At 38.0% G+C, this 13687-nt stretch overlaps 1 protein-coding gene across 7 annotated transcripts in view; it reads left to right on the plus strand.

Moving 5' to 3' along the window:
- The window catches only part of LOC121735454 (dual 3',5'-cyclic-AMP and -GMP phosphodiesterase 11-like), a 248934-nt gene that overhangs the window by 209652 nt on the left and 25595 nt on the right, over positions 1–13687 (plus strand). For all 7 annotated transcript variants that reach the window (XM_042126285.1, XM_042126284.1, XM_042126288.1 and 4 more), the window contains 2 exons: positions 10262–10420; positions 11380–11514. In XM_042126285.1, coding sequence (XP_041982219.1) covers positions 10262–10420; positions 11380–11514 — 294 coding nt within the window. The remainder of the gene's footprint in view (positions 1–10261; positions 10421–11379; positions 11515–13687) is intronic.

Below are 13687 nucleotides of genomic sequence, written 5' to 3' on the forward strand. Positions count from 1 at the left end.
ACACCCTAAGTATTATGACTATGTTTAGTTACACCTTGTAGTGTATAACTATATTGCTCTATGAACGTCTCCGTCGTCAAGTGGTTAAGAGCGTGGCTCTTGACTCGGAGGTCGTGGGTTCGATTCCCGCGTTGGAAACATGTTATTTCCTAGTTTGGTTAGGACAATGCAGGCTGATCACCTGATTGTCTGACAAGTAAGATGATCCATGCGTCGGATGGGCATGTAAAAAGTCGGTCCTGCACCTGATCTCTCGCCAGTCGTGTCGGTCTTCCGTCCTACTGGGTTATGAGAGAAAAAGAAATAGAGAGTGCTCTTTATGTATACTGTGCACACTTGGGCACTATAAAATTACTCCTGCTTAACTGGCCTGGTTTCAATGAAACCGGCCACCGCCACCGAAACCGGTGTGGGAGTTATTTTATATTGCCCTATGTACTAGCAAATTTTTCACCAACGAATTTATATATTTCAACTGGCGTCTGGCTACACTAGCTCGCGGGTATAGTTTCTCATTCCAATTACAATCAAGCTCAGTCGGTGAAGTTTCCTAGCCTGCGGCTATCCGCTATCCACATTATCTGTTCAATTCCCATAGTCTGTCAGAACTTCTAAATATGTGTTGGCAAAGTCTATATTAAACGACTTTTGGCTTTCGCTGGATCCAAATAGTGTATGGTAAAGGAAATGAAAGTAGCATTAATATTTATTAATGATTATAAATATGTAACTTTTTGTATTTGTATAATTACTACTCGAAGTTGCTAAGTTTAACTTATTCCAGCTTACTAAATTTAGACGACTAAATTGATTCAGTAAGTAAAAGTCAAGTGAAATAACATTTAGAAAGTTAGGATCATAATTAGCGTTCTAAATCGCAAGAAGTGTGGCTTTTGATTAGTGGAATGAGAGCTCCTAATTAGTCTTATTTTTAGGATCCCAATTAGGACGTCTAAATTTAGTAATGTGGAATATAAGACCTTTTGTTAGCGCAAAAATATTTTATTGAGGTAAAATGAAATGAAATGAAAAATTATTTATTGTTCTCACCACAAACACACAATATTATTACAAATAAGTGAAGTACAATTAACTATTTTGTGGAAGACTGATGCCTAAGCTAGGCATAGCCTGTATTTCAGGACACCAGACCTCCATCTTAATTTAAAAAACAAATAACACAATTTGGAATCGACAGACAGAAAAAAAAATTGCACATCGAAAGTCTAATTTTACGACCGTCCTAGCCAATGGTTTTAGGACTCCTAAACGTAATCTGGAGCTTTTATCTTGCGAAGTAGGCTCCGGCCTTATGAATCTGTAAAAACCGAGTCTAGATTTCCTGAGAAACTATAATGTCTAGTCCGCATTATTGTCTAAGATCCCGAGAATTTCACGTTTTCCATCGTTCAGCCGCAACGTACATCGTCGCTCTTATGGTTAACGTTTTATAGATGACGCATGTTACGCAAAAATTCCTTTTTTCGCGCGGGAACCGTACATTTTGCCGAGATAAAAACTATCCTATGTCCTTTTTCGAATTTCTGAAGTAATTTTTTTAAGATTTGCAGAAGTTGTTCGTTCATGTACTTCACCATGATAAAAATGTTATGTCTACTGAATAAACTGCCAGTTTCAGGTCGATGTTAAGTGAATGGGTGCGTCCACAAACTAAATTCAAAATTGTCAAGTCCCTATTGGAAAACCCCTTATATTCACACAAAGTTTCAGCTAAATCGGTTCGGCGGTTTAAGCCAGAAGAGGTAACAGCCAGACAGATACACTTTCATAATGTTACTAGGATTGTGACTGACGCGCTGACGTGGTATACCATCGCATGAACCCCATAACACTTGATTTTGGCATCGCGTGGGAACGTGGGAGAGCCATGCTTCGGCACGAATGGGCCGGCTCGACCGGAGAAAGACTACGTTCTCACAGAAAACCGTCGTGAAATAGCGCTTGTGCTGTGTTTCGGCGAGAGAGTGAGTTTACCGGAGGCCCAATCCCCTACCCTATTCCCATCCCTACCCTCCCCTATTACCCTATTCCCTCTTAAAAGGCCATCAATGCACCTGCAGCTCTTCTGATGCTGTGAGTGTCCATGGGCGACGGAAGTTGCTTTCTATCAGGTGACCCGTTTGCTCGTTTGCCCCCTTATTTCATAAAAAAAGCGCCGCAAAAACAAAGTATATTTTTGCGACGCCACAAGCACACCGCGGTGCATACTGCCGTTATTCCGTCAACGCAACGTAAAGGAGCTACGTGGCTTCGCTCTTGCTACAACATAATATTATACTTGGTATGTTGTACGAAAGTAGGTTTATATATTGTGTACATTGTATAGCCCAAGACATGATCTTGGCTGGATCCCAAAGTGTTAGCAAGAAAGCGAATAAAAAAACTATTATTCGCTTTCAGAAACTAGTATTTAAAGAACTAGAGGCATATTAATTACGATATTAGACGATGATTTGTGATAAGTTCGGAAAATTGTTGGAATACTTTGAATATGAAACAAATATTCATAAAATGAAAATTAGTGATGACCGAACTTTCGGTTTCGGTTTCGGCCAGTTTCGGCCAAAAAATCTAGTTTCGGCCTTAGTTTCGGTTTCGGCCAAAATATAGCCGAAACCGAAACCGAAACTCATGCATCGTTCGGTAAACTTCGCAGTTAACTCGAGCTTGCTTGCCAGCGAGGCCCTGGCTCAGTTCGCCACCATCTATTTAAACATGTTTTGAGATTATGTATTCCAGATTAGTCCCAAATCAAAAATTAGCACTTCGTTTTATTTTCATTAAAGTGTCTTAACTTATTTTTATCGAAATTATATTATTGAATTTTATTTCTACGATAAAAGCAGGCTTATTTAATATATTATAACTGTTGGCAAATTACGTGCTATTTTAACAATGTTTCCCAAACAAACGATTTAGTAAATGCTATGATAAATTGATTATATTGTGTTTGTACTTTATTTACTTAAGAATTTTGTTTGACTCTTAGATTATAAGATATCTTAGGATATATCTTGTGAGATTTATCTAGTAAATCATCTCACCTCACCCTTTTTTTTTGGACACGCAATCTCTTAGGACTTAAACCGTTCCTACCCTGCTAAAATCTTATCTAGCCGACTTCCCCGTAAGCATCACTCTTGCGGCCCTCAGTATATTTTTCAGGTTTAGTGGCAAAACGCCTTCTGGAGAAAAAAAATGTGACGTCAACTGCAAGTTTGCTTAGTCATTTCGTTTTGAACTTCGACTGCGGTCGTGTCCATGTCTCCCATAAAAATAATATACTGCAATTATTGATTTTGTTTTCAGTAGTACGTCGTTCAGTAGTATGTCTAAGGGAGAATTTCACCAATCGCACAACTTCGTTTTATAAAACTTAGTTCTCATTAAACGCGTTCCTACGGGGATCAATAAAAAAGCAAGAAACGATATATAAACAACCCAAACGCATCATTTTTTCGTCTATGATTTTCAATTCGCCATGACACTACACTGGCAGGACTTTAACGGCTTTAATGAAGTTTAACCGTGCAACATTGGACGTTCTGAAGATAAAACTCGGATTTGTTGTGAACTTTATGTTAGTGAAATGCAATTTGGTGCTATAGACGCGTTTAAACGTGTACAACCAATTTAGTGTACACTAAGCGTTAATTAAGAATTAAGGGGAATTTCACCAATCACACTTAAACGTTTTATTAAACTAAGTTCCCATTGAACAACGAACGCGTGAATCTCGTTTTGTTTCAAATAGATTTTACATTCTTCATTTAATCGCGATGAATGAATCTAAGTTTACGTTATACGTTTGACTGATGATTTTTACACATTTTTTATCATCTTTGAGCCTTGTCACGTTGTTTTAGTAACAAATAGCACAGTATAGCAATATGACATATCCCTACAGTAGTGAAACGAATGTACTTGCGCAGAGCAACGGAGGGGTACCCACGGGGAAGCGGGTGGCGCGGGCTCGCGTACACAAACTCGCGGAGTTTGTATACCTGCGCCCACAGGGGTGACGTTGGCGCGTTGTCTACGAATTTTGTGTTGTAAAACGATAATTTATCTTATAAACAATGGGATATTATAAAAAATGTTCAGTGTACGGATGTAAATCTGATTCAAAAAACAAAAAGGATTTAAATTTTCATAAATATCGGCTCACAGTTTACACTAATATTGTGTTGGCCTTGGTGGCATTTATTTGCATCTCTGTTTTATTATTTACGTTGTAAGAAGTGTAACAAGGAGAGAAGCAATATAGAATAAATTAAAAATCGGTCAAATACCCTGTTACATACTAATTAGTACCTACCTAGCTAGGTACACACACCAAGTGTAACATTTTGTCCTTTGGACCGCCCTTACCGCGCACGTAATAAGAGTTTTGAACAGGGATGTTAGACGGCCACTTGAAAATCCCTGGCTGAAAACTGGTATCGGAGACAGAAAACTGGTACGCCTGTGCTCCGCTCCGGCGCTGCGAACACTGATGATAAACTGTGTCGGAAATCGCATCCCAGTGAAAAAAAATAATAATTTAATTTCGTATACTAAAGACACCGGCAAAATTAGAGGAACATAACAAAATTTTCAATTTTTTTTTAATTGTTCACTGATTTTTATATATTTATTTATTTATTTACTAATTGATTATTAAAAAATAAATTTATTATGAATTTAGGGCATAAAAACGTGAAAAATAGAAAAAAATCAGCAAAAATAAAAAAATTAAGAAAATCTTATAAATTTCAGTAGTAAGTTTTTAAGATAAATTCTTCATTTTTATTAAAGAAATGCCATGTTAAAAGCGTGTAATGCTGGTGTAATGCCTTCTATGGATCTCAAGAGGGCCTGGATACGCCATTCCATGCTTGCATTTTAATTGTCAATCATTTCCTGTGGATATTCTCCTACTCCTCCAGTAGCGCCAACTCGAGCTCCTGGACTCATTTTGGAGCTGGAGTTTTAACTCGTACCGTTCACCCATTGATGTGCCACACGTCTTCAATCGGATCCACATCCGTAGACCACGCTGGCCTCTCCACCTGGGCTACGCCAGCATCGTTTAGGTAATAATGCCCGATTTTCTTACTCTATGGACGCACATAAAATTGAAAATAACTACCTAAAACTGTGTAAAAGGCACACCATGCAGTTCCAGGATGTCGGTGCTATAGCTCTGTACTGTCAAAGTACCATCATCTATAATCATCAGCTCCATGCGGGCTCCAAATCATATGCAACTCCAAACCATTACGAAGCCTGCATCATAGGCCACTGTTTCCGGTAAGTTTGATGGCCTGTAGCTTTCCTTATGATTTATCCACATTCTTTATCGCCTGTCAATACAATGTACACAGAATTTGCTCCCATCACTGTACAGCACAAGATTTCACTCACTTGTCTAATTTTGATGTTCACGCGCAAATCTTAGCCTGGCTCTTCGGTGTCCTGTCTCAAGTTTTGGTGCCCTTGCTGGCACTTTTGAGTTTAATTTAACTTATTTGAGTCTTCTTCTTACTGTACAATCACTTACACGTTCATCTTGGACCTGTTCCGACAGGTTTCGTGTCTGCATAGCAGTTTGAGGTCGATTTCTTAAGTTTTGTTTCCTTACAAAATGGTCATTCTGAACCATTGTCACCCGATATCTGCCTTGTTCTCGTCTCCGAACGTAAGATCCAGTCTCTCTGAAGCCTTGAAAGTTACGATGAACCACGGAAGCCGACACACCTAAGGCCTGACTGACCGAACGGTAGGTGTGACCTTTCTCTATCGTGGTTACAGCTCTAGCTGTCGCAGATGCTGGGAAATCACTAATTTTGTATCTAAGCAATGTGTTCTTCCAAAAACCAAACAATCAAATGAGCTGAGCATACCTTGCACCCCGCTAAAACGCCATTCTTATCAGGAACACTTACAACGTCAATAATCGAAAAACACTTATTAGGGTATAATTGCTATAAAAACCTGTCAACTTGCCAGTTTTGTTCAATATTTTATTTCTTGAATGAGCTTAGAAGCTATAAAAAAGGCTTTCAGACAGCCCGGCCCAGTTGAGTTCAAGTTTTGGCCCTTTTTACCAATGTTCCGCTAATTTTGCCAGTGTGTGTATTAATAGAGGGCAGTAATCATCGAACGCATGGAAGAAATATCATTTTGAACTGCATTATCTTTTTGATATTATACTGCATAATTCGGGTATAAAATGTAAAATATATTGGAAAAAAGAAGATTTTTATAAGAAACGAGGGTTCGTTTGCTTAACCAAACAATAGAAAAGAAGTCCGAAGTAAACAAATTGAGATTTCGAAAAAACATTTTTACACAAAACACAACTGTTTATCGAGACTGCTTGCCATAAAAAAGTTTTATATTATAAAGGAAATCTGATTGGAATGTTTTTTACATGCATCTTTGAAATTTGCCGGTTATTCTATATGGTCAGTGTATTTTGGTCGGTCAAGGGCCAATCTTGGTATTTTTGCGTACAAGGACCGAGTAGTCTTGGTACATGGTACGTGGAACCAAAACCTGGTATGTGTACCAAGAAATTGGTAAGTCTGACATCCCTGGTTTTGAAGTGCTTCTCTTACACCTGACATTCGAAATTTCGAATGCGTCTTCATTATTAATCCTTCGATCGTGATTCATGGATCCTTGGAAATCTATTGTTATTTTATTGTGTCTCGCTCACCGGTGAGCTTATGGGGCTTGATATATGATGGGTTAATTAAATTTTTAAATAGAGAACTAAAATCATCTATTAAAATAAAGTTTCACGTAAATATCTGGCAGTACGATATAATATGTAAATATAACACGCTGGTTAAACAGATTAAATGATAACATTTGCATTACAAGCGCAATATTTTATTTTTATTTTATTTCCCGTTCCGTGGCAACCCTGGCATATCTGCTCGGTACCTGTCATCGGTGGCGGCATCGTGCGACATCAAAGGCTTTTCGTTACTGTAGGGACTAATATTGCTATACTGTGCAAATAGCAAGAAACGATAAATAAGCTAACCAAACGCATATCTGTGCAAAACTGTCAACTTAACAATTTTTTCGCCTATGTTTTTCGATCTGCCATACACTACACTGACAGGACATGTGTTTTATGAAGTTAAAACTCGAATATTGGTCGTTTAGAAGATAAAAATCAGATTTGCTGTGAATGAGACGAAACGCATCTACTTGGAATCGTATAAAAAAACGGAATGTCGCAAAAAGTAAAAAATGTAATGTGGTACTTTTTCTTTAGTTTAAAAAATTGTAATTTATGTTAAAAATCAATAAATTTCATTAAATTATCGTAATTTTAAATGTTTTACCATGTTTCGGTTTCGGTTTCGGCTGAAAAATCAGTTTCGGTCGGACACTAATGAAAATGTTACAAAATTATGTACATGTCGCAGCCGACTTTAAATAGCCGTTCAATCAGACAGCTAGCCCTTTGACTGAACAACGCCATTCAATCACACGTCTAGCTTTTATATTGAATATTTTAGTCGCTCAAAACGTTCAACACTACAGCTGATTCAAAAGCCGCCGTCTCATTGAAGTAGTTCAGCGCGCACCGCTGCGGCGCTAGGTGCGTTTTATTTACAATATGGCGTCAACTAGCAGGTGTACAAAAATTGTCGAGGCACATACGAGTGAATCAAAATTTCAACAAATATTCGAGGAGAAATTACGGGATTATGAAATGGATGGACGCAGCCCCCGTGAAAGGGGGGTTCGGGGGGCACAGCTCCCCGTCAAAACAAACACAATCCAGAAAGTCCAAAAGTTGGTTAGGTAAGAACTTAGACCACAACACTGAGGGAGCCGAGCGAGCGCAGCGAGCAAACCAGTTAGCTGCGACATACGGCACGCAAGATGTTTACGTATTTAAACTTTTAAAATGTAAAAATAATAAAATAATTCTTGTTTTTCACCAAATACAGAAGAACCAAAAATATTGTATGTATTATAATCGCTACTAAAACAAATTTTGTTGTACCAGAAATATAGCGAGCTAGTTCGCAATAAAAAAACTAATGTCTATGTTAACAAAATATTTTCAATAGTCATTTATAACGTGAACAATTTTCACGTGTTTTATACTTTTATTCGACCGTAGGGAATCGTATTTAATTTTTACAAACCATGATTTCTCTAAATCTAACGCCCAAAGGTTTTCCCATAGGGATTTCTGCTACGCAATTTTTATTGAAAAAGGTTTTTTGTTAAAAGAAAGAAAGGAATTTTTATTGAGAATTTTATTGTAAAATCTAGCGCCATATAACGGAATTTTCTTTGCACTGAAATAAATTTCGGGCCGTTTTAGCGCCAAATTTATTTTTAAGTACCCCCAGGCTGAGTACATTTACAATTTACAATCTTTTTTGTTTAATTCCAAATCTACGGCCCACGTGCGCCAGTCTGGGTTATTGTTAATCGTCCGTCAAAATATCATGCTTTCTCTTTCATTAAGAGGATACACCAGGGGCTAGAGAAATGAAAAAAAAGTACGTGTAATATCTATAGCTGTCTCCCTTACCTCAACCCTCAGACAACTGCAGAAAATCAACGATTCGTTGTCCCCTGATTCCTTCTCCAAAACTTAACCGATTTAAGTACTTTTTTCATTAAAGATTAAAGAAAGGCTTGAGCTGTGTTTCTTTGTTTTTTTTTCTTTTGTATAATCTAGCCAAATCTGTTTTCTGGATGATTGAGAACAGTAGAAAATCTGGCCATTTTTTTGGGCTTTTGAACGTTCATATCTTGTTTAATAATTAAATTATGAAAAAAAGAAAACATAGGGACATTGTATTAGTGGCCGTTGATATTCAGGAAAAAAATATATTTCTATTAGCATTATCCAGGGAGGAAATAGGGGACAACGTTTGTATGGAAAAAAGGGCGGTGTGGACTCCTCTTAATACGAACAACAAGGTAGACAATATGATATCCTATCCACTTTAACCCACACAGGCGCAAGTGGACCTAAGAAACAACACAGTCAATACTTTTATACTTGCGAAGTACAAAAACTTACCTCAAGGCGTTACAGTGCGTTGAGAATAATTTTACCTCAGAAAGGGCCTTTGTGCCAACGACATAAAGATCACTAGAGTAGAAACTCAGAAGGAACTTTGAATAGACCACAAACTTGGCTTTATTTTCAAAGTTTATACGTGGGAGAGCCATGTTTCGGCACGAATGAGCCGGCTTGACCGGAGAAATACCTTCTCACTGAAAACCGGCGTGAAACAGCGCTTGTGCTGTGTTTCGCCGAGTGAGTGAGTTTACCGGAGGCCCAATCCCCTACCCTATTCCCTGCCCTACCCTCCCCTATTACCCTATTTCCTCTTAAAAGGCCGGCAACGCACCTGCAGCTCTTCTGATTCTGCGAGTGTCCATGGGTGACGGAAGTTGCTTTCCATCAGGTGACCGTGACGTTTGCTCGTTTGCCCCCTTATTTCATAAAAAAGGCTTTTTCGACATTACGCCACCAATGTTGCCTACAACTTATAATTGCATTGCAATAGGCATTGTCCAAAAAAAATCATATGTACTTTTTATTTTTTTTTTCGTTAAAATAGGGTATTTTCAGAATATAAATTAAATAATTTTGAAATTCAGTGGCTAGTTTTTTCTCAATAAATTTTTAAAGTTTCGCTCTGACGTCATCATCGGCGGCCAATAATTATTGACCTCTGCAGTATGTTTTTTCCTTTCAATCTTATTTATAATGGCCGGTTCGTCAAATGCAAGTTCTCATTATGTGAAAGCTGATACAAGAAGCTTACCAAAAGTTCGAACCGTAATTTTGGTCGAATTTATTGCTAATTTAACGCCATTGAAGGTCAAACAAAGGTTAAACATATTTGTTCAAAAATATAAGTAACTAATGGGTATTTTTTCGTTTATATACAGAAAAACGATCACTGACCTTATTCCTCGAAATGTTTTTGTAATGAGCAAAATTAAAAAAAATGGACAATCCCCATTAGGTTTTATACTATTTAAACCCAAAGTACATTTACCTGGTTCCACCCAAATCGGTTAAGTGATTTGAGCATGAATAGGTTAAACTGATAGACTAACCTGCACATGAAAGTGTGTTTCAGATTTACAATGTTAGTACTCGTATGGAGATTTCATTGCACTGTGTCACTAAACTCAGAAAACTTTGATAACGGGAAGCTGGATACGATATGACCTACCTTTTTCTCGTCCCCAGGTACTTCTAGTCCACGAGGCGTCGAAGGGCAGCTTCTCCCGGGTGTTCGACTTGGAGGCGGGGGATGACGACGAGCCCGGCACCCCCCGGACCTCCCCCTACGAGAGCCGCTTCCCCATCAACATCGGCATCACGGGATACGTGGCTACTACTGGAGAGGTGAGAGGATACCATCCCCCTATGTTTTTTCTGTTGGCTGGTGACTGCATCTGGGTCTTAAGGATGTTCCTTTGGAGTGTTTGGTGTAGAGATCTCAATGTTGTCTATTGTTGCGAAATTCGGCATTTAAGGCACTGGAGACGTGCGAGAAACGCTTTTCTTTCCTGTAACTCAAAGTAACATACAAATCGGTTCGCTCACTTAAGCTTAATGAGAAAGCCGTGAAGACATAAGTTCTTATTAAATTGCCGACTGTAATACTGCCTGAGAACCGAATTATATATATATATATATATATATATATATATATATATATATATATATATATATATATATATATATATATATATATATATATATATATATATATATATATATATATATATTTAATCGAATACCGAGCAAAGCTCGGTCAAATAGCTAGTTAATATAAACATCGTCTCTCTCTTATTGTAGAATAATAAAAAATTCAATGAACTTGATTCGCTATTTCTTTGTAGTTATTTCAGTCAGTTTCAGCAACTGATGTGTGCACTATCTCTCTAACGCCTACGTGGTCTAGTGGAATAGAGCGCGGCTTTTGACTCGGGGGTCGTCGGTTCGATTCCCGCGTTGGAAACATCTTATTTCCAAGTTTGGTTAGGACAATGCAGGCTGATCACCATGCATTTGATGGGCATGTAAAAAGTCGGTCCTGCGCCTGATCTCTCGCCAGTCGTGTCGGTCTTCCGTCCCACTGGGTTATGAGAGTAAAGGAATAGAGAGTGCTCTTCTGTACTGCGCACACACTTGGGTACTATAAAATTACTCCTGCGTAGCTGGCCTGGTTTCAATGAAACCGGCCACCTGCACCGAAACCGGTGTGGGAGCTATTATTATTATTATCTCTTTAAACAGAAGATCGAAAAGCTATTTTGTTTGTGTTTTCGTCCAACTAACTAGATCATCTATGTTCTCAGACGGTGAACATACCAGATGCGTACTCGGATCCCCGGTTCGACCCGTCCGTGGATGAGGACGTGGGCTTCAAACACAACACCATCCTGTGCATGGCCATCAAGAATTCCGAGGGCAGAATCATCGGGGTTATACAGGTCAGGTCAAAACATTGTTGACTGTATTAAGGGCTTTTTAGGCGACGAGAGGTTAAAAAGAATTGAGAGAAGAAAGGCTTTATTTTAGGGGTAAATTTTTGTGGAGTCTTTATTAATTTATAGTGTGTAAATAAACATAGTGATAATATTTTTTTATTTTGGGTGTGTATGTGTCCCTTACATATTATTATATTATTAGTTCACTGTAAAAGTAGCAGCGCTGAAAGACCAATTTTTTTTCATTTGTATAGGCAAGCGCGCCTGCGTCATTCATGACTCATGAGAACATGAATTTTTCCATACAAAAGTAAAAAAAAGTTCCTCTTTCAGCGCTGCTACTTACACAGTGAACTCTATACAGGGGACTCATGCACCCTGAAGTATTATAACAATTCACAATATTTTGTTACGTCACCTTGTACCTTGTATATCTACCTTGGCATCTCCCTCTTACAAACAAAATTACAAATCAGCCATAATAGTGTCCGAAACTACATTAGGTTTTGTTGCTAATACATTGTAACAAAAAATATAACCTTTTATTGTGCGGCTCAACGTTATTACACACTTTATAACACTGTTTTTCCAAGTATATGAAAAACTGAAACAGTATTGAAAGTCCGCATAGTTTCGTTAGCTGAAACTTAGCGATTATCGTTGGTCCCTTTACGAACATTGGACCCTCATTGTCTTTCTGCTGACACCGACCCCTGGTGTTGCAAAACGACCCTTAGCGGGTCATTACGGCCCCCCGAGGGACCATATAGTCCAATTTGTCATCATACATCTTTCTGTAGGCGTATTCGGTAGAGATTAACTAGAGCATGGTGGTAGTTTGACGTATGGATAAAGGCGGGATCTTTCGTAATATAATGTCGATCTCTAAAGACCCCTTCATCCTCTCTTCTTGTTGGGCTTTGATGTATTACCATGATTGCCCAACTGTCTACAGAATACAGAATTGACGTCAATCATGGGCAATCTAATCGGCCGCCTTACATGAGCAATTTTATTGTCAATATCACGCTTAAGTTTTATTGAACAGTTTATTTGACAATTATATTGAAGGCGCGTGATGTTCAATATCAACCCTAGACGATCAATAATATTACGCAATACGCGATGTTCACAATAAAATTGCTCATCTAGACTCTAGGCGGCCGGTTAGACCGAAGCTCTTAGACCGACGACGGACCTTCTACAGTTTCATGATAGCCTATTTATTTCTCAGTCCTTGGTCATAGTGGAGTGGCCGCTTAAATACCTATTCAGTTTTTGTGCAGAAAATGGAGACAGGTTAAAATTCTTGCTATCATCTGATTAATCAATCTCAATTCTAAAATTACTGTAAATACATAATAGAATTACATACAAAAGTGGAATGATATAGTAGGTATTTAGTGGAATTGTATAGTTTTGAAGTTAATTTCGGCCTTCGCTCCAATTTGAACATTATACGCCTGATTACATAACACAGCGTTTACGGCAATAATATAAATGTATGCTAATTTGGTGTGGGATTTGGCGGTAATTCGAGCCGTAACTCACGTTGGTCCGTAAATCCCGAAGATTTCGTGCGCATTGCGGTCAACTGTTTAAACGACGTGCGTGTGATGCCCGCTACATAGGAATGTTATCTGTCTAGGCTGAATAGACGGTACTAAAGGTGATGTTAGAAAGTTCATTTCACTGGAATAAATGGTTAGTTTTATTCAAATACATTATAATAAGGCACTATACAAAAAAATACAAAAAAAAAATTCAAAAATCTTTATTCACAAAATTTATTCAAAAACTTTATTTTTGAGACCCCCTTTTAAGTAAAGTTACCTTTAGTTTAGTTTTAGTTAGGGGAATCTCGCTCTGGCGAACTATGACTATGATATTATTATGTTTCATTGTATTCGACGCGTCACTTGAAGTGATAGAATAGGCAAGACGAAAGACGGAATTGATCAAAAATAACTTGGTTCTTGTCAGCGCGAATAACTATTTAATCCAATTTTTAATTTCCGATTACGCCGATAAGATGCTGATACCTGACTGCAGACATTGTGATGGTTTCATTTGTTATTACTGCTATTTTGTTTCGAATTTACACCTTCACGATATTATGGCGATAGAAAGCCTACGGCCTATGGCAGCTCCACCTCTTTAATAGTTAAGTAATTAC

This window comes from Aricia agestis, chromosome 17 (genome assembly GCF_905147365.1).
Source record: "Aricia agestis chromosome 17, ilAriAges1.1, whole genome shotgun sequence".
NCBI lineage: Eukaryota > Metazoa > Arthropoda > Insecta > Lepidoptera > Lycaenidae > Aricia > Aricia agestis.